The following is a 21485-nucleotide window of genomic DNA, read 5'->3' on the forward strand; positions in this document are numbered from 1 at the left end:
CTAAATTTAATTGGCATGCATTTCCAATGCCACATCTAACATACTGCTAGTCTTTATCCTTCACATCACATCAGTCAGTTCTCTGACATATCACTGAATTTAGCAGGGGAATAATGTTATTTATTTGGGTAAGTACCCCTGGCATGCTCTTAATTTCCACAATTTAAGTGTTTTGTGGACTTCTCCCAGGTGGAAGGCGAATGGCCCTAAACCAGTCTTTATTGCCCTCGGATGAAAACTTCCCACGCTTGGAGAGAGCGCTGGAAAAGTATATTTTAACAGGGCTAGAGTGGTCCAATGAGGGTTGACTTTCCTGGCACACATGCTGTCCCCACAGGAAGTGATATTGGTGGTTGGATACAGAAGGAAGGATGAACAGGGAAAATCTTTGTGCATTTCTGTGTGTGTTTTACCACACCATAGTGACTTTTTATGTAGATTTAGAGTCTAGTTAATGCTTTCAATGCAGAGTTTAAAAAACAAGTTTGCACTTTTACTGTCATAACATTGTTTATTGCGTTAATTAGTATTTTCTCATCAGAAGTTATTCGCTTGCTGAAAACATTGAACAATCTATGCACCCTGAACTGAACTTCTCACAGTGAGGATTGTGATGCATTACAAGCTATATTAACACTTCTATATTACATTAAACTACGAATGCAGCAACACAGTTGAAGAATATCATATGGAGATACCTAAGTGTTCTCCACAACCAAACCACAGATATTGTATAGCATGAAAGTGAATAAGTAGAGCCAGGCTTCATAGGCTGACAGCACTCTCTCTCTCCTCTCTCTCTCTCTCTCTCTCCTCTCTTCTCTCTTCTCACTCTCACTCTCTTTATTTATTTCCCTCCCTATACTCCCAGGCTCTGCACTAACAAAGACATTTAAAACATGTGGGCGCCTCTTCCAAATCTCCAAATGCCATGGAATATTTTCAACAAATGACCTTTTCCTTTCTGCCGCAGAGAATTCTGGGTAATTTCATGGGGATAAAACAAAGGTCTGTTTGAGTTGGGGCGATTTGAGTCCTAGCATCTATTAACATCACTCTCATCTTTGTCTTGGCACGCCCGGCGGCTGTACTGATTTCTATCCATCTACTCTTCCATTCATCTCTGGTTACAGATGAAAGTGTTGTTCCGTTATGACTCTTGTCCCCAAAATACCCCGTAGCACTTGTTGTCTAATGCCTGGATTTCGAGGCTGGCAGTGCTGTTGAATGTCACTGAATAAGGAATAACTTACAAGAAGTTACAGCCAGGCCTAGCGGTTGTGAGCGTTGGGCCAGTATCTGAAAGGTTGCTGGTTCGAATTCCAGAGCCCACTAGGTGAAAAATCTGTCTGTGCCCTTGAGCAAGGCACTTAACCCTAATTGCTCCCGTAAGTCGACCTGGATAAGAGTGTCTGCTAAATTGTACAAATCTAAATTAGAATTGATTAAAGATTTTGTTGAAATAATTTCTTAGCTGTCAGGAAGCAGATTAGACGTAGCAGGGAAAGAGGTTGTGAGGAGAAATTGCACACTTGTTACACAGCTTGGCTTCCCTCTTCTCTGGTTAATTGGTGCATGCTCTGGGCTCTCTGATCTAGAAGTATATTAGTTAGAATCTATCTACAGAGTGCCGCTTGGGACATAAAGTACAGTACATTGGTAGGGCCCAGACCACGACTTCTCACCTCTCACTCCTACTTTCTCACTCTGTCTTTTTTGTTTTCAGTTAATTGATCATTTACCATTTATTTTATATTCAATCTCATTCTTTGTAACTTTAAGTGTGCAGCTTTTAATTTTCTTCTAATGTGTCCAAAATGGCATCCTACATTTGCCTCCAGCCCTATGGGAATAGGATGCCATTTCATACACAGCCCATGTCTACCCCAGCCAGCTCCAGTACAGTGTTTGTGTTCAGCCTAGTCAGAGAGTATTATTCCTGGAATGAGGGTTGACCTGCCCGGCTGGCCAGGCTAGTGGCACCACACCTCCCAGTATCTGGCTCTGGGCAGGGGCCTTTATTTAGCTAGGCTGCCTCCTGTTTGTCTTCCAGGCCCTGGGTGTGTCACTGATCCCCCATCTAAACTGCCTTCCTCTTATGCAGCAGAACCAGGCTCCTCCTAGTCGTCTGGGCCTATTTTAAGATGACATTCACACGGAATGTGTTTTGATTGAGAGTTTCGAATTTTGATTGGTTGTGATGATAATGTTGTGAAAAGGTCATTCAAAAGGGATCTTAGCATTTATGGATATTGTGATTTGATGTACAGTTTTTAACCTTGTGAGCGGGACTGTTGATTATTTAGAGCACCATGCTCTTACCTACTAAACCACTGTATAACCTATGAGTGTTTGGCCCTTAACCCACTCTCTTCCTCTCTCTCCCTCCATCTTTAGGCTCATGTTGAGATGGAGGAAGCCGGCTCCCCCCGGGCAGATACCCCCAGCACACTGACGGAGACGGAGGAGGAGGTGGGCATGGAGGTGGATCTGGACTCATACCAGGCCACCCTGGAGGAGGTGCTCACCTGGCTCCTTTCTGCTGAGGACTCACTGCAGGTGCAGGAGGAGGTGTCGGAAGATGTGGAGGAGGTCAAGGAGCAGTTCCACACACACGAGGTGAGGACGGGAGAAATGTGTGCATGCAGACACAGATACCTGAAGCAGGTCAAGACAAGGCACAAATGCATGCACAAAGGACACACACACACACACACACACACACACACACACACACTCATCCAGCTCTGACGCACACAAAACACACATATGGACATGCAATCTTGCGTGAAGAATGCAATGCCAGTCCACAGATGTTAACACCGATATTCACATACAGTACAACTTTCTCAGAACAGTTGTCACTCAGTAAGTAACATCTCACGGTATCTGATGTTTTGAGATCTATTCTGACATCAGGTTCAGTTCAGGTTCACTCTAACAAGGCAGTGTGTCTGTGTGAGCTTCTCCACGAGGAGAGTATGCATAGTTCTATCCCAGGGATGGGGGCCTCTCGCCCACGTCCCAGAGAACATGCTCCGTACATGTCGGGAATGTCAGGAATTCTGCCAAGCAGAGCACATCGCTCCGTGGAGCTGGAGCCGTGTCCCAGTTGGGTGCTTCCTGCTCCAAATCCTGGCATGGCAGAGAGTTACAGGGCAGGAACGGGTGTATGTCTGTCTGTGTGTAAGAGGTGGGGCTTTGGCTGTTGTCTCTTGGCAGAGAGTTACAGGGCAGGAACGGGTGTATGTCTGTCTGTGTGTAAGAGCTGGGGCTGTTGTCTCTTGGCAGAGATGTGAATATTTGAAAGTCTAATGTTCTAATGGAATCCAGGTCAGAAGCAAAAGCTGGTGGAGAAAACAAAGGCCAAAGCCTCTTTAAGAAATACATTGTTTTCAGGAGTAGAAAGCCCTTCACGTATCCAGGTCATTTCCATAGTTAAACTAGAACACTTCAGAACAATGTGTTTCAAGTTTCAAAGTTTATTCGCCACCTGCACAGGAGAGTACAGTCATTGTTACCTTAAGAGCTTTTTCCCAACAATGCAGTGATGATAATAATATAGGTAATAATAGAATAAAAAATCAAAAACACACAAGAGGTATGAAATAGGTTGAAGAAACACGAGAATGCAAGCATCTACATGTCAGTGCCAGTACCTTATTCAATGTGCAGGGGTACTTGAGTGTTGAGTGTTGAGGTAGGTTTATACATAAAAAGTGACTGGTAGTAGGATATACATGTAAACGGGGTAATAGTGACTAGTAGCAGGATTAATATATACACCGAGTGTATAAAACATGAACACCTGCTCTTTCCATGACATAAACTGACCAGGTGAATTCAGGTGAAAGCTATGATCCCTTATTGATGTCACTTAAATCCATTTCCATCCACTTCAATCAGTGTAGATGAGGAGGGGGAGACAGGTTAAATAATTATTTTTAAGCCTTGAGACAATTGAGACATGGATTGTGTATGTGTGCTATTCAGAGGGTGAATGGGCAAGACGAGATTTAACAGGGTAGGTGCCAGGCTTGAGTGTGTCAAGAACTGCAATGCTGCTGGGCTTTTCACGCTCTTTTCACACAACTGTAGGAAGCATTGAGTCAACATGGGCCAGCATCCCTGTGGAAAGGTTTCGACACCTTGCAGAGTCCATGCCCTGACGAATTGAGGCTGTTCTGAGGACAAAGGGGGTGCAACTCAATATTAGGAAGGTGTTCCTAATGTTTTGTACACTCAGTGTAGATACTAATGGTAATTGCAATAAGTAATCTATGAACAGCAGCGTAATGGTAGTAATTAATTAAATCAATAATCAATTTACCAACAGCATAGGTGTGAGGGGGCGTGTGGGTGTAAGTGTGTGGTTCAGTAATGAGAGCTTCCTGAGATAGAAGATCAGTGCAGCTCAATGCCTTTTTCACGACTGTGATGTAAGAGGACCATGTAAAGTCCTCAGTGATGTTGACACTGAAAGTGCTTACTCATCCCCAGTCAGAAGAGAGAAGAGAAACAGACAGTAATTCTCAAGCCTGTTCATGACTCCCACTAAGAGCTAATGCCTCCTACATTTTTCACTTTTTTCACTCCTCTGAGTCCTGGAAACTCTTCCAACACCACCCTAGTTTTGACTATCTTCCCTTTTCATTTCATAATAGGCTCAACTGTCAAGAAGCTAGAACTCATGAACTCATGCTGCTTGTCCTTTACGGCTAGCTTAACTGTTGCTATGGCAACCAGTCAAGTGCAAGGGGCTGAGGTGACCCAAAATGCATTTGGGGAGCAGAGCGCTACTTGCTACACTGTTAGCCTTCGCCCCAGTGGGAAGTGGATGGGAGAAACATGTCCAGATGTGTGTGTGCGTGTGTGTGCGTGTGTGTGTGTGTGCGTGTGTGTGTGTGTGTGTGTGTGCGTGTGTGTGAGTGTGAGTGTGTGAGTGAGTGAGTGAATGCCAAGTCTTCCTGCCAACTCCAGAAGCCCAGCCAGTGGGTGATTATGGGGTTTTGTTAGGTCCTCTATAGAACACTATGGATCTTCTCAAGGCTGCAGAAAACACTCTACTACTGGAAGATCATATCAGAGCAAAACTACCATAGTGTTATATTGTACAGCAGAGCAGAACTACCATAGTGTTATATTGTACAGCAGAGCAGAACTACCATAGTGTTATATTGTACAGCAGAGCAGAACTACCATAGTGTTATATTGTACAGCAGAGTAGAACTACCATAGTGTTATATTGTACAGCAGAGCAGAACTACCATAGTGTTATATTGTACAGCAGAGTAGAACTACCATAGTGTTATATTGTACAGCAGAGCAGAACTACCATAGTGTTATATTGTACAGCAGAGTAGAACTACCATAGTGTTATATTGTACAGCAGAGTAGAACTACCATAGTGTTATATTGTACAGCAGAGCAGAACTACCATAGTGTTATATTGTACAGCAGAGCAGAACTACCATAGTGTTATATTGTACAGCAGAGTAGAACTACCATAGTGTTATATTGTACAGCAGAGCAGAACTACCATAGTGTTATATTGTACAGCAGAGTAGAACTACCATAGTGTTATATTGTACAGCAGAGTAGAACTACCATAGTGTTATATTGTACAGCAGAGCAGACGCGGTCCCTTTCCCATACTATAGAGAGCTGCTATGCTCACTGATCTGAAGACCATTTTGGGAGATAAAAAACATGTCCTTTCACTTTAGTGTCTATGTAGTGCTTTTCAATTACGTGACATATTATTTGACCCAAAAAAATTCTGTCTGAGGCACTATAGGCTATGAGTATGTGAGTAAGACAGAAGCAACATGTGGACCTCTTGTAGAGTTCTTTAGTGACTGGGACACAGATATTACACTCTACGTTTGTCAATGTTTTAGTATTTATGCTTTGGCTGCATACTAGCATTATGATCTAAGTACTTCACGCTCTTGTAATCCTCTCACCCCTGACCTCTCACCCCTGCAGGACTTTATGATGGAGCTGACGGCCCACCAGAGCAGCGTGGGGAACGTGCTGCAGGTGGGCAACCAGCTCATCTCCCAGGGCAACCTGACGGAGGAAGAGGAGGATGAGATCCGGGAACAGATGACTCTGCTCAACTCCCGCTGGGAGAACATCCGCGTGGTCAGCATGGACCGACAGGCCAGGTACTGGATACACACGCATCTATGACCCCCCTCCACCCCTTTCCTCTCAGACACACACACACGCATGAACCCCCCTCACACATATGCACACATACTATTTAGTATTTTATTAGGATCCTCATTAGTTGTTGCCAAGGCAGCAGCTACTCTTCCTGCGGTCCAAACAGAAATAAAACATTACATCATACAAAACATTGTGCTTCATACAAATTTACATTACTCCATTATTACATTACAATTTTACGTACAAATTTACATTACTCCATTATTACATTACAATATTACGTACACATTTACATTACTCCATTATTACATTACAATATTACATTACTAAGAATAATGTGTGTGTGTCTCTTCACCGTCTGGCTCTATATAGTACTGTGCGTTTCTTAGCTTTTGCTCTGTACTTGAGGACTGTGACCCATGGTAGCATGTCTTGTTGGGAATGTATGGGTGTTTGAGCTGTGTTAACTGATTGAAGAGACAGTTTGGCACATTCAATACATCAATACCTCTCACAAAGACCAGTAGTGATGCAGTCAGTCTCTTCTACTTTGAGCCAGGAGAGATTGACATGCATGTTGTTGATGATAGCCCTCCGTGTATTTTTAAGGGCCAGACGTGCAGCTCTGTTCTGGGCCAGCTGTAAGTTGCCTATGTCTTACTCTGCAGCACTGGACCATGTAACTGGGCACTAGTCTCGGTGTGATAAAACTAGGGCCTGTTCAGTCGATTGTGACATCAAGAAAGCAGAGCAGCACTTTATCACGGACAGACCTCTCACTATCTTAGCAACCGTTGAATCAATATGTTTTGACCATGTCAGCTTGCAATCTAGGGTTACACCAAGCAGTTTAGTCTCCTTAACTTGCTCAATCGCCACATTATTCATTACTAGATTTAGATTAGGTTAAGGGTTTAGCAAATTATTTATCCCAAATACAATTATTTTAGTTTTTTCTATACCGTATTTAGGACTAGCTTATTACTAGCCCCCCATTCTAAGTGACTGCAGCTCTCTAAGTGTTGCAGTGTTTTCATTTGCTGTGGTAGCTGACGTATATAATGTTGAGTCGTCAGTGCACATAGACACACAGGCTTTATTCAAGGCGTGTTAAAGGTCATTAGTAAAAATAGAAAACAGTAATGGGCTAAGACAGCTGCCTTAAGGTATACCACACTCTACCTGGTTTACTTTAGAGAGGCTTCCATTAAAGAAAACCCTCTGTGTTCTGATGAATAGGTAGCTCTTAATCCACCATATGGCAGAGTTTGTAAAGCCATATCACATTTGTTTTTAATGTCAAAAGCTGTGCTGAAGTCTCACAAAAGAGCTCCCTTAGTCTTGTTATTATCAATTGAATAATGTCCTTGTCCCTGACCAGATTATTTTGAGGCTATGCTTACATGACACACAGACCCATGGTTGGTTGAAGAGTGTGTGTGTGTACCCGTTGTGACTTGTGAGTACAGTATGTGTGCTGCATTGTCATCCCCCCAGTGTATTATGAGGTCATTAATTATCACATAGTCTATGCTGAAGCAGCTGAATAGACTGCTATCGCGTGCTCTGTTGGTCACACAGTTGGTCTTTCACCATTCACAGCACACTCTCCCCACACTCTTTCCCTCCCTCTCGCTCTCTCTTCCTCCTCTCTTTCTCTTTCTATATTTCTCTCTCTCTGTTTTCTCTCTCTAGGCTCCACGAGGTTCTGATGGACCTTCAGCAGCAGCAGCTGCAGCAGCTCTCTGATTGGCTGACAAAGACGGAGGAGCGAATCAGAAAGATGGAGATAGAGCCAATGGCGGGAGACGTGGAGGGGTACAAGGCCCAGATAGAGCAGCACAAAGTAAGGGAACATTTGATTGACTGGCACAAAGTAAACAAATGGTTTGATTGGGCATCACAAAGTAAAAATATAACTTGACAATCTGATAGGACAGCTGTGTTCACAGTACTCCCAATACGGCAGTTTTTAAGCAATATCACCTTTAAATTTGTGACCACCATAAATGGCCCCCTATAAAGCTTGATGGTGCCTGTGCTATGATTGCCCTGTACGGGGCTGTTAATGGTTTGTGTTGATCCAGGGGTTGCAGAATGACCTGGAGGCAGAGCAGGTGAAGGTCAACTCTCTGACACACATGGTGGTGGTGGTAGATGAGAATAGTGGAGAGAGCGCCACTGCTGCACTGGAGGACCAACTGCAGGTAAGAGTAAAGCTTAAATTAAGTCTTGTTAATTGTTGATTTCAAGTGAATGGCTAAATCTCCCTTTCTCTCTGTCTTACCCTCTCTTCCTCCTCTCAGTCTCTGGGAGAGCGCTGGGCAGCAGTGTGTCGGTGGACAGAGGAGAGGTGGCACAAGTTACAGGACATCCTCCTGGTGTGGCAGCAGCTGCTGGAGGACCAGGTGAACACAAACACACATACCCACATTTTTATTTTGACTTGACTGCTACTAAACTGAGAAAAGTCCACTCATTGAGAATGAGCTCCAAGTTCCTTTACTGTAGTTGGAGTACTGGAGAAAGCCTTGTATACACAGACATAGGATCTCAGTCTAGCGAGACTTGAGTTTGACTGTTTGTTATGAGGTTCAGGTAATTCAATAATCTCAGGTCTTCCCTAATTCAAAATGAGCTCTAAAATGAGCTCACACATCAACTAGTCCCATAGCTCCAGAACTCATCCCTTTGTTTGTGTTATGTCAAAAGGTTAACCTATTCACTCGTTCGTCTTTCAGAGTTTGTTCCAAGCGTGGCTGACAGAGAAAGAGGCGGCCTTAGGTGAGGTTCAGACCAACGCCTTCAAGGACCCGGGAGAGATGAATGCTAATGTCCGCAGATTAGCGGTAAGTGGTGTGCCACAAGATGCTACGACATGCTAATTGCTAGGCTACGTTCATGAATGACGTTAGCATTTACCTGCAAAATCAAATTGCCGTATCCTTTCTAAGAGCTCTGTGATATAAAGAGTGGGCTCGTTTTTGCCGAAGTGCAGGCGGACGAGGAAATTCATATTTGGCTTCATGTTTTATTACCAACTATATTATCAGGAATGTCAAAGGTAATATAAGGCAATCAAAAAGTTCAGCCTGAGATTTAGAGCTTTGGGAAATGTTTTCTTATCATTTATAATACATTTATAATGTGAATCTCTATGGTTGCTGTGGGCTACAGTATAGTCTAGACACACAGAAATGACCGCTGGAAACGATTAGCAACACCCAACATCTTTTCTATTCTGTTTATTATTACTTTGCGAACCACATGCTAACTGCAGATGCATTTGAGGTCGGCTAGTAACCTTTGACCCCTGTGGCTTGCCCGTACCCTAGCTCCTGAAGGAGGACATGGAGAAGAAGCGGCGGACACTTGACCAGCTGAGAGATGCGGGACAGGATGTGAGGTCACTGCTGAGAAGCGCCGAGGCGGGGGCGAGGATCGAAGGAGACACAGAGGAGCTGACCCAGAGATGGGATAACCTGGTCCAGAGACTAGAGGACTGCTCCTACCAGGTTTGTGTGTGTGTGTGTGTGTGTGTGTGTGTGTCAGTCCCAATATCATAACACCTCAACAAGACCTGAGCTTGTGGAGACACAGACACAAACCTGTGTGTGTAGGCAGCTCAATTCCTGTCCTCATGTCACTTAATTACCTAATTATCATGGAGCCCAAATGGTATGAAAAACATTCAGCTGACACATTCAACCAAGAGGAACACCTATGTGAGAATACTGTTGATTGACTACAGTTCAACATTCAACACTATTGTTCCCTCCAAGCTCAACACCAAACTCAGAACCCTGGGTCTCGACACTACCCTCTGCAACTGGATCTTGGACCCTGACGGACAGACCACAGGCTGCAATCCTTGCAGACCACTGGCTGCAAGGACTGGCAACAACACAATCCAAAATTAAATCGAGAATCGGCTTCCTATTTCGCAACAAAGCCTCCTTCACTCAAACATACCCTCGTAAAACGGACTATCCTACCGATCCTTGACTTCAGCGATGTCATTTACAAAATAGCTTCCAATACTCTACTCAGCAAACTGGATGCAGTCTATCACAGTGCCATCCGTTTTGTCACCAAAGCCCCTTATTCCACCCACCACTGCGACCTGTATGCTCAAGTCGGCTGGCCCTCGCTACATATTCGTCGCCAGACCCACTGGCTCCAGGTCATCTATAAGTCTATGCTAGGTAATGCTCCGCCTTATCTCAGCTCACTGGTCACGATAACAACACCCACCCGTAGCATGCGCTCCAGCAGGTATATCTCACTGATCATCCCCAAAGCCAACACCTCTTTGGCTGCCTTTACTCCCTGTTCTCTGCTGCCAATGACTGGAACGAATTGCAATAATCGCTGAAGCTGGAGACTTATATTTCCCTCACTAACTTTAAACATCAGCTAACCGATCGCTGCAGCTGTACATAGCCCATCTGTAAATAGCCCACCCAATCTCCCTACCTCATCCCCATATTGTTTTTTATTTACTTTTCTGCTCTTTTGCACACCGGTATTTCTACTTGCACATCATCATCTGCTTATCTATCACTCCAGTGTTAATTTACTAAACTGTAATTACTTCGCTACTATGGCCTATTTATTGCCTTACCTCCTCACGCCATTTGTAAACACTGTATATAGACTTAGTTTTTTTCTATTGTGTTATTGAATGTACGCTTGTTTACTCCATGTGTAACTCTGTGTTGTTGTTTGTGTCATTCTGCTTTGCTTTATCTTGGCCAGGTCGCAGTTGTAAATGAGAACTTGCTCTCAACTAGCTTACCTGGTGAAATAAAAATAATAAATAAATAACACCTCCTCACAATGACCTCACAATGACACAGAGGCCCCTCATGGGTGTGTCCTCAGCCCTCTGCTGTACTCCCTGTTCTCGCTGTTTGCATGACACAAACTCCATCATCAAGTTTGCTTATAGGGAGGTGGGAAGTGAACTGGCATTGTGGTGCCAGGACAACAACCTCTCCCTTAATGTCAGCTAAACTAAGGAGTTGATTGTTGACTTCAGGAAGCAGTGGAGGGAACACAGACCTGATCCACATCAACGGGACTGCAGTAGAGAGTCAGCAGTTATAAGTTCGGCGTTCACATCACCGAGAACTTGACATGGACCAAAAACCCTACCACTCTTGTCGAGAGGGAGTAATAGCGTCTCCAATTCATAAGGTGGATGAAGAAATTCGGCATGCCACCCCGAGTGACTCAAAATCCCAGTACATCCCAGTACATCACTGGGGCCGTGTTCCCACACATCCAGGACGTACTTGAAACGGTGCCTGAGGAAGTCCAGCAGCATAATCAAGGAACCCACACACCCCAGCCACGAACTGTTCACTCCCTTAGCGTCAGGCAGACGGTATCAGAGCGTGAGGTCTGATACCAGCAGGCTCAGAGATAGTTTCTATCTACAAGCCATCAGACTGCTGAACTGCTGAACTGACCATACTTTTCTGTGACGTTATTGCAGAGCCTCCAGAGGCTTGCGGAGGCCCAATCGAGCTTCGTACCGCATCGCCTTGCGCCTCCCAAATTCTGTAACAATCCGAAGGGCTCCATATACAGTAGCTCCGCATTGACATGATTGGTTGACCTCCTTGACAACTTCCTTCACAACTGCCCTGTGAAGGACAAGAAGTAGGAATGCCCTGACTTCTGCAGAGGCCATATCTAATAAATGCTGTATGGCCACTGCAGATGTCGGATTGACCATGCAGAGCCTTTTACACTTATGCAAAAACGTTTATTCTATTCTACTGAACCACTTACTTTATTTTCATATTTATAATTTCTTGTTGCATTTTTGAAAGAAACCTGCAAGTAAGCAATTTCGTTGGATTGTGTGTATCTTGTGTATCTTGTACGTACGACTAATAAAACTTGCAACTTGAAACAGAGTCAGCAGGTTGCATAGTTTCTCACTGGTCTGTCCAAAGAGCCATTAGTGGATGGTAACCTCCAAATAAGAGAAGAACAACAGGATTAAAAAGCAGTCAAGCCACTGCACTGTCTTGTGCATAGGATGTAAATGACTATATACCTGTATACCAGGCTATGGTGGTGTCAGACTGCCCATAGGCATTTACTAGTCACAATACCACAGTGGCCATTTTGATCCAGTTCATTTGTCCTGTTGGGTTCTCTGTTCAGCCCGGTTCCAATCAGTCGCTCACACGCATGTTCTGAACCATTGCCAAGGTGACGGAGGCCGTGACGAAGGCCTCTGGGATGGCTCAGATTGAGGAACGCGTCGCAATGGAGACAGTTGTGATGGAAACTGTCGCTGTGGCGGCAGCACAGCCGGAGAAGGTGCTTGACGACCAAGAGCTGGCCCCGCCCACTCCTCCCAAGAGACGACTGGTGGAGACAGATGAGTCGGAACTCAGGGGAGGGTAAGGACTGGAACACACACACTCACACACTCACATACAGACAACTACATCAGTACAGAACCAAACTCTCTCTGCTCCATCAGGTTGGAAAGTGACTTATCTGACCTCTTGAGATGGCTGAACACATGGAAAGTTTCAGCTCAGACCCTGGCCTCTACTGACCCTGAAAACCCCGACCTTCAGGAAAAACTACAGGTAGGTCCATTAAAAAATACAGCTTCCATGATGCATTTACAGGTAACATTAGGTGCTCTCAATTTGGCGTTGGCAAAAGGTTGTACTTTGCGATCAATGGAAAACTTTTTGATGAGTTGATTGCATGTCTGTCATCCAATCACTGTAGGCTTTGGAGGCGCAGCTGTTGTCGAAGGAGGCTCAGGTTGGTCAGGTGACCCAAGGAGGGCGGCACCTGATGGAACCCCTGGAGAAAGGTAGGGAATCCCCAGAAAAGCAAAAAAGCAGTACCTTTATTTATTATGTTTGTATTTTGTGTTTCACATTTGTACAGTTACACATTATTTTATGTATAATTTCTGTTGATATGATTGGATATTGGTTCACTCTACTTGACCTTCACCTTCATTTCATAAAGTACATATCTCCTAGGTGAGGTTTGTTTTAAAAGCTTGTTTGTACACATAGATTGAAGTACAATACCAACATAGCTACTGTCGTAGATCAGAGCTGTGTGCTGGAAAACCTTGGTAGAGCATGGGTAGAATAGTCATTGTGGTGCTCATGTGAATTTCCTTTCTTTTTCGTCTTCAGACCAATGCCTATCCTCACTTAAAACAGGTTTTAATGTATTTATTGGCTCTTGCAGAAATATCCTGTTCCTCAGTATTTACTAGTGTTGGTCTCGTAAGATCATTTTTCCACAGCTGTTGTATATTTGGGGGTATTTTTAAACCTGATTTTTACTGGTTGCCAGTAAGCATGACTTGTGTGTTTGCAGGTATTGTCATAAAAACCTGCAGCAGGACTTGAGGCTCCTGGCTTCATTTACAGTGCAGTGAAACGCTCAGGCACTCCTGCTTTATTTGTTTACAGCAGGATAACAGTAAGGAAAGATGGAGAAGTATTGGTGTTTTAGTGTTGGTGTGGTTTTGTTTAACCTTTCCACCTCTTTCTCCCTTCTCTCCTTTTCTCAATCTCCCCTACATTTTATTTGCCTCATTCTCCTTGCGTCTATCTCACCCTTCTCCCCCTCCCTCATTGTTATTTCTCTCTCCTTCACTCCTATCCTTCCCTACCTCCTCCCTCTCTGTAGAGGGAGTGAGTGTGGACTCTATCAGGTGTGATATAGATGTGGTGGAGGCTGAATGGGAGGGGTGTGTGAGTGAGCTGAAGGCTCTGTGTGACTGGGTCCAGGCCCAGACCCGGGTCAGGAGCCTCTGCTCTGAGTTGGCTGCTGTGGACAAGGTTCTGGGAGAACAGGACCAGTGGCTGAGTGGAACAGACAGTACCAGATCTGATGAGGCTGCCCTTAGAACCCTCAGGACAGAGTGCCAGGTTAGAACCCAACCCATAGAACCATCACCCTCACCCTGACCTCTGGCTGGATTATTGCCATGGAGACGACCCCCACTGAAACTGTTAGACATCACAAATCATGTCAACAGATGTGTCGTGAAGTCTGTTTACCCTTTCGTCTTATCTGTTTGTATCTCTGTCTCCAGTCACGGTTGGCCCAGCTGACTGCCCTGAGCCCACGATTGGACCAGCTCTCTGCAGAGGTGGAGTCAATAGATGTCCCGCCCACTCTCACAGCCAACATGGCCACTGTCTCTGCCCACCAGGCCTCCACACTGCAGCAGCTACAGACCAGGGAGCAGGAGATCAATGCCGGTATGGGACCACAACATTGCTTTAACATTTACTCGAAATCAATGCAGGGACTTGACCCGTGCTCTGACAACACTGTATAAACGCTTTAAAAATGCTTGGTCGCCATTGGGTCAAAGCTTTATCAATGCCCAATGAATGGACTTGTGTTCTTTCAGCACTTCATCAGTGGTGGCGGTCCTAAACCTTACATAGTTTTTACTGAGGCTACAGGATTGATGCCAGATCAATGAACTCTACTGGCTCTTACTGCTGGAGCTGTGATATGACATCAGCTTTATATCCAGCCTTGGTTGGATAGAAGTAATCGATGATGCCCTTATATGACCACTGAATACGCAGGACCGTGTGTGTGTGTGTGTGTGTGTGTGTGTGTGTGTGTGTGTGTGTGTGTGTGTGTGTGTGTGTGTGGGTGTGTGTGTGTATGTGTGGGTGGGTGGTCTCTGCCAAGCTCCCAAGGACCAGGTTTTGAGTTTTAGGAGTTCTGAAATCAATCAACATTTTTCTCCTGGAATTTATGAGACCTGCTCGAAAAGAATGTAAAAGTATATTGGAGAGGCCTATTTGTCTTCTGACCTTAAAAGGTGTGTGTGTGTGTGCAACTGCCCTGAGGAAAACCATTTTGTTTCTGCTTCAGAGAGGCAGTCTTTCACTGGGCCTCTCTCTCTCCCTTTTCTCCCCTCCCTCTCTCTCTGTCTGCTGTATATAAACACAGGCAGATTATGTGAGAGTACTCATGCCCGTGAGAGCAGTGTGCGTTGTGTTAATTTCTGCCCAACAGGGTTGAATTTAGCACATTCTGTTGAAGTATGTTGATGCATTTTTCTGTTTTCATTGTGTTTACTGTGGCATATTGAAGGTTCAGCGGGTATGAACCACTGGCTTGCATTAGTTGCGCAGCCTCATTTAGGCTTGCCATGAGGCACACACAGCAAACATCTGGAGCCCTGGGCAAATGTGCAGCACACGCTCTATCTCTGACATACAGGGAAATGGAAGGCGCACAAACACACCCACCCACCCACAGAGAGCTCAGTGAGTTCATAACAGCCACAAATTATAACAGCCAGTACCTATGGGAATTCCCAAAACAATACTCTGACCCCTTGTGGCAACTAGATACTATAACCCTTGACTTAACAGTGTCTCCTCTCCCCCTGTCTGTGTTGCAGCGCTGGCCAGCCTCCAGTATGTTGATGACCAGAGGGCCCAGATAATACAGGTGGTTCAGGGTGACCAGATTCCTGTGGTCAGTGTTTCTGGGACTGACCTCGTAGATGGTCTGGAGGCTAGACTGGGCACACTGCGGGAAGCCATCATGGATGTGCCTACAACGGAGGGGGCAGTGGAGCGGGCACAGGTGTGTGGCTTCGAGGCTTTTATTCATCTTTCTCTGTACTGTGTTCCAGTTGTCTGTGTGTTATCGTGTAGCAGTGTATTTGTGGGTTATCTGTTAATGGCTGAGTCCAGACCTATTAGATGTCTGTCTGCTCTGGTTCCAACATACAATGGGCCCATTCTCACACCTATACGTCCCTCTTTAATCTTTCAACCGCAACAGAGGAGAAAGAGGGATGTGTGTGTATGTTTGCGCTTGCAAGGGTGTGTGTGTGTGTGTGTGTGTGTGTGTGTGTGTGTGTGTGTGCGTGTGTGTGCATGCGTGTGTGTGTGTGTGTGTGTGTGTGTGTGTGTGCATGCGTGTGTGTGCATGCGTGTGTGTGTGTGTGTGTGTGTGATTGAGAGAGAGTCTGTAGGAATGTGGGTCGGCTGTATGCCTCGTTATCGTGGTAGATAAAGCATGGTGCCAGTGCAGCCTGGGAACTTTCTGGGCACCCTGCCTGCTGCCTGTGGCTCAGAGCTTCAACCCTCAGACTGCAACCAGTCTACCATGCACGTTCCTACTGCTGCAGGCTGCAGCTGCTGCCTCAAACGCTGCTCCTGCCCCTGAGGTTTAAACACACCCTGCAGACTGACTGTCTCAGATCGGCCTACTCACCTCTATCGCCCCCTAGGCTACCTACCACACCTGACAACTGTCCTATAATTTGTCCCTCAGCTGCAGATTAATGGGTTATGGGTCATGTAGTTTTTTCTCCCTCTCGCCTTAGGCTCTGTGTATAGAGATAGAGCAGATGCAGCAGGCCTCGGACCCTGCAGAACTACAAAGATGGAGTCAGCTCTCCTCCAGGGCACGCGAGGAGCTGGGCACGCTGCAGTGCATCTTGGGTAGCCTGAAGGACAATCAGGTAGAAAACTGTCCTGTAGAATATCCTGCCTCTATTCTGCTTAAACATCAATGGAACATCTATTGGACCCAAGCAATGACAAAATAAGGCAGTGATTGTTGTCACTGACGTTCACGATGATGTTGTTTCCAGGTGCGTGTGGTGGAGGTGGAGCGCTGGCTGGATGGCGTACAGGAACTGATGTCACGGAATGCCAAGGGCCAGGGAGATGCACAGAGACTACAGGAAGAGCTCAACCAGTGCAAGGTCATAGGTCACACCATTCAAAAACAAACAAAACTTTGAACTGTTAGACCTAAAGTACTGCAATGTTATAACCCATGCCCCTCTCTCCCCCATCTCCTTCTTAGGAGTATGTGAGTGAGATGGAGTCAGTGGAGAGTTTAGTGAAGCAGATAGGAGAGAACGTATTGGCTGTGCAGGGGGCTGCAGTACCAGAGTTGGCCCACTGGGGGCAGGCTAAACTGGAGGAGTGCCAGGGGAGGTGGGAGACACTGAGCAAACAGGTGAGGAAGAAGAGGACAGTTCAAAACAACACTGGATAGAAAGTATTCAAAACCCTTGACTTTTTGCAGATTTTGTTACGTTACAGCCTTATTCTAAAATGTATTAAATGTATTTTTTTCTTCATCAACAGGTTTTTTTATTTTTTTGTTATTATGGTGTATTGATGTGAAAACCCCCCCCAATTGTTTTTTTTTTTAATAAGGCTGTAACGTAACAAAATGTGGAAAACTTCAAGGGGTTTGAATACTTTCGAATGCACTGTAAATAGCCATCCCAGCTCTGCAGATTTTGCTGCAAAGAGACATTGTCATTAGATCACTTGTTTTGGTACTGCCCATATGTAGCTTGTTTTGGTCGCCGGTTCAGGAATGGAAAAAAAAATTACAACATTTACTTGGAGCTAACTTTGCAAATAGCACTGCTGTGGGACTTGAAAAAACAGACAATCGATCAATAATATAATAATACTCTTGGCAAAAATGTGTATCCCTAATTTACAATCTGTAGAAACTATGAGAATAGAAAGGTTCAGAAAACATCACAGCACAGTGGAAAACATATGACAGCTAGAAATCAACTGGATGGTCTTCAGAGATAGATGGGAGGGGCTGAGTGTAGCTGAATGGCTGGGACTGGATGGTCTTCAGAGATAAATGGGAGGGGCTGAGAGTAGCTGAATGGCTGGGACTGGATGGTCTTCAGAGATAGATGGGAGGGGCTGAGAGTAGCTGAAGGCTGGGACTGGATGGTCTACAGAGATAGATGGGAGGGGCTGAGTGTAGCTGAAGGCTGGGACTGGATGGTCTTCAGAGATAGATGGGAGGGGCTGAGTGTAGCTGAATGGCTGGGACTGGATGGTCTTCAGAGATAAATGGGAGGGGCTGAGAGTAGCTGATTGGCTGGGACTGGATGGTCTTCAGAGATAGATGGGAGGGGCTGAGAGTAGCTGAAGGCTGGGACTGGATGGTCTACAGAGATAAATGGGAGGGGCTGAGAGTAGCTGAATGGCTGGGACTGGATGGTCTTCAGAGATAGATGGGAGGGGCTGAGTGTAGCTGAAGGCTGGGACTGGATGGTCTTCAGCGATAGATGGGAGGGGCTGAGAGTAGCTGAAGGCTGGGACTGGATGGTCTACAGAGATAAATGGGAGGGGCTGAGAGTAGCTGAATGGCTGGGACTGGATGGTCTTCAGAGATAGATGGGAGGGGCTGAGTGTAGCTGAAGGCTGGGACTGGATGGTCTTCAGAGATAGATGGGAGGGGCTGAGAGTAGCTGAAGGCTGGGACTGGATGGTCTACAGAGATAAATGGGAGGGGCTGAGAGTAGCTGAATGGCTGGGACTGGATGGTCTTCAGAGATAAATGGGAGGGGCTGAGAGTAGCTGAATGGCTGGGACTGGATGGTCTTCAGCGATAGATGGGAGGGGCTGAGAGTAGCTGAAGGCTGGGACTGGATGGTCTTCAGCGATAGATGGGAGGGGCTGAGAGTAGCTGAAGGCTGGGACTGGATGGTCTTCAGAGATAGATGGGAGGGGCTGAGAGTAGCTGAAGGCTGGGACTGGATGGTCTTCAGAGATAAATGGGAGGGGCTGAGAGTAGCTGAATGGCTGGGACTGGATGGTCTTCAGAGATAAATGGGAGGGGCTGAGAGTAGCTGAATGGCTGGGACTGGATGGTCTTCAGAGATAAATGGGAGGGGCTGAGAGTAGCTGAAGGCTGGGACTGGTGGTCTTCAGAGATAGATGGGAGGGGCTGAGTGTAGCTGAAGGCTGGGACTGGATGGTCTTCAGAGATAGATGGGAGGGGCTGAGAGTAGCTGAAGGCTGGGACTGGATGGTCTTCAGAGATAGATGGGAGGGGTTGAGAGTAGCTGAAGGCTGGGACTGGATGGTCTTCAGAGATAGATGGGAGGGGCTGAGAGTAGCTGAAGGCTGGGACTGGATGGTCTTCAGAGATAGATGGGAGGGGCTGAGAGTAGCTGAAGGCTGGGACTGGATGGTCTTCAGAGATAGATGGGAGGGGCTGAGAGTAGCTGAAGGCTGGGACTGGATGGTCTTCAGAAATAGATGGGAGGGGCTGAGTGTAGCTGAAGGTGGGGACTAAAAACAAACATAAGATAACTAATGTAGAATATACTGTCTAAAATATATAGACTGTATAAACTGAAAGTAGAAGCTTAAGTATTGTTTTCCATTAGTTTACTCCAATTAGGGGAGGGGTGGTAGGGTTAGGGGAAATATATTACAAAAATATATACAATTATATATATTTACAAAAAAATATATGGGGATTGGAAATGATGCAGATAATTACATGGATAGAAGCCACAATTTGTAATATTAAAGCTGATCTATCCACTAAAATAAATGAAGCCTGCATACTGAACAGCTCATACACTTTTCTGTATATCCTTTTGTTAATGTCAGTGTCTTATTTAAAACCTGACATGTTGTTAAGACACTCTGTGTACTTGCTACCCTGTGTAACCTGACAGTGGTCCGTGTTATCTCTGTGTTGTCTCTGGGTAGCTGCTGAGCCACCAGGAGCGTGTGAGTGAGAGCCAGGAGAGGCAGGTGAACCTAAGGAAAGACTTGGCAGAGATGCAGGAATGGATGGCCCAGGTGGACGAGGAGTTCCTCATGAGAGACTTTGAGTACAAGAGTCCTGAGGAGCTGGAGGGGGCACTGGAAGAGATGAAGGTGGGGAACAGAGGACAGAACTTTGACATTTAAAAAAAAACTAGGAACTCCTCATTCCTTCTAGAAAGAAAGTCCTACAAACTAAACCAAAAGAATCCCACTTTAATGCTATGTAGCCAGTTATGGCCCCTCTTATGTGAAAATACTATCCTGATAATCTGGCATGTCTCTTTCTTTCCTCTTTGCCTCATCTCTTCCCTTCTCTCCCCTCCCTACTTAGAGGGCTAAAGAGGATGTGTTACAGAAGGAGGTGAGAGTGAAGATATTGAAGGACAACATTAACATGTTGGTGGCTAAGGCTAAGACGACCCCTGGTGGCAGTGGCCAGGACCTGACAGAGGAGCTGGGGGGAGTCCTGGGGAACTATCAGAAACTATGTGACCGCTTCAAGAGCAAGTGTCACACCCTGGAGGTAAAGAGTTTGATAAGACTAGTCCAAACAACTTATGAGGCACTGGTTCTTTGTTGTATTTGTGTTCATATCATACAGTAAGGTGGTTGTATATATGTCCGTGTTCATGTGGTCTCCTCTGTAGGAGGTGTGGTCGTGTTGGATGGAGCTGCTGCAGTACCTGGACCTGGAGCAGGCCTGGCTCAACACGTTGGAGGAGAAGCTTCAGGCTACAGAGAACCTACCTGAGAGCACTGAGGCTGTCAACAAGGCTTTGGAGGTAGATATCTCTATTTAAACCTATCCATTCTTCTTTCTTTCCTTTGTCATCTCTCATTCTCTCCCCTCCACTTTATCATATGCTCTCTCCTTTAATCCCTCCACCCCCCATCCTTCCCACCACTCTGATTCACCCTCTTTATTAAATTGTCTCCCTTTCCCCCTTTCTTTTGTGTTATTCACTTGTCTTTTCCTTTTGACGCTAGAAGGTATTGTTTTGTGTTCTGTCTGTTTCTCTTACTTTGATAATGTCACCAGTCTGTCCTCTTTGGGCAGACTCCAGCACTCTGTCTGCCTACCTAAGAGTGACACCGACCTACACGGCATGACCAAAAGTATGTGGACACCTTGTCGAACATCTCATAAAAAAATCATGGGCATTAATATGGAGTTGGTCCTCCCCTTTGCTGCTATAACAGCCTCCACTCTTCTAGGAAGGCTTTCCACTAGATGTTGGAACATTGCTGCGGGGACTTGCTTCCATTCAGCCACAAGAGCATTAGTGAGGTCGGGCACTGATGTTGGGCAATTAAGCCTGGCTCGCGGTCGGTGTAACAATTCATCTCAAAGGTGTTCGATGGGGTTGAGGTCAGGGCTCTGTGCAGGCCAGTCAAGTTCTTCCACACCTATCTCAACAAACCATTTCTGTATGGACCAAGCTTTGTGCACGGGGGAAATTATGAAACAGGAAGGGGTCATCCTTAAACTGTTGCCACAAATTTGGAAGCACAGAATTGTCTAGAATGTCATTGTATGCTGTAGCGTTAAGATTTCCCTTCACTGGAACTAAGGGGCCTAGCCCGAACCATGAAGAACAGCCCCAGACCATTATTCCTCCACCAAACTTTACAGTTGGCACTATGCATTGGGGCAGGTAGCATTCTCCTGGCATCTGCCAAACCCAGATTTGTCCATTGGCCTGC

The 21485-nt window shown here is 45.6% G+C and overlaps 1 protein-coding gene across 7 annotated transcripts in view; it reads left to right on the forward strand.

Moving 5' to 3' along the window:
* The window catches only part of utrn (utrophin), a 329934-nt gene that overhangs the window by 62706 nt on the left and 245743 nt on the right, over positions 1-21485 (forward strand). For all 7 annotated transcript variants that reach the window (XM_036975991.2, XM_090232999.1, XM_036975989.2 and 4 more), the window contains 19 exons: positions 2398-2619; positions 5989-6170; positions 7870-8020; positions 8262-8381; positions 8481-8582; positions 8916-9023; positions 9510-9689; positions 12403-12596; positions 12680-12791; positions 12940-13027; positions 13867-14108; positions 14276-14444; positions 15614-15801; positions 16550-16687; positions 16820-16933; positions 17038-17193; positions 19722-19892; positions 20113-20304; positions 20429-20563. In XM_036975991.2, the coding sequence (XP_036831886.2) occupies positions 2398-2619; positions 5989-6170; positions 7870-8020; positions 8262-8381; positions 8481-8582; positions 8916-9023; positions 9510-9689; positions 12403-12596; positions 12680-12791; positions 12940-13027; positions 13867-14108; positions 14276-14444; positions 15614-15801; positions 16550-16687; positions 16820-16933; positions 17038-17193; positions 19722-19892; positions 20113-20304; positions 20429-20563 (2964 nt within the window). The remainder of the gene's footprint in view (positions 1-2397; positions 2620-5988; positions 6171-7869; positions 8021-8261; positions 8382-8480; positions 8583-8915; positions 9024-9509; positions 9690-12402; positions 12597-12679; positions 12792-12939; positions 13028-13866; positions 14109-14275; positions 14445-15613; positions 15802-16549; positions 16688-16819; positions 16934-17037; positions 17194-19721; positions 19893-20112; positions 20305-20428; positions 20564-21485) is intronic.

Source organism: Oncorhynchus mykiss, chromosome 4 (genome assembly GCF_057628025.1).
Source record: "Oncorhynchus mykiss isolate SJ-2025 chromosome 4, ASM5762802v1, whole genome shotgun sequence".
In the NCBI taxonomy this organism is placed as follows: Eukaryota; Metazoa; Chordata; class Actinopteri; order Salmoniformes; family Salmonidae; genus Oncorhynchus; species Oncorhynchus mykiss.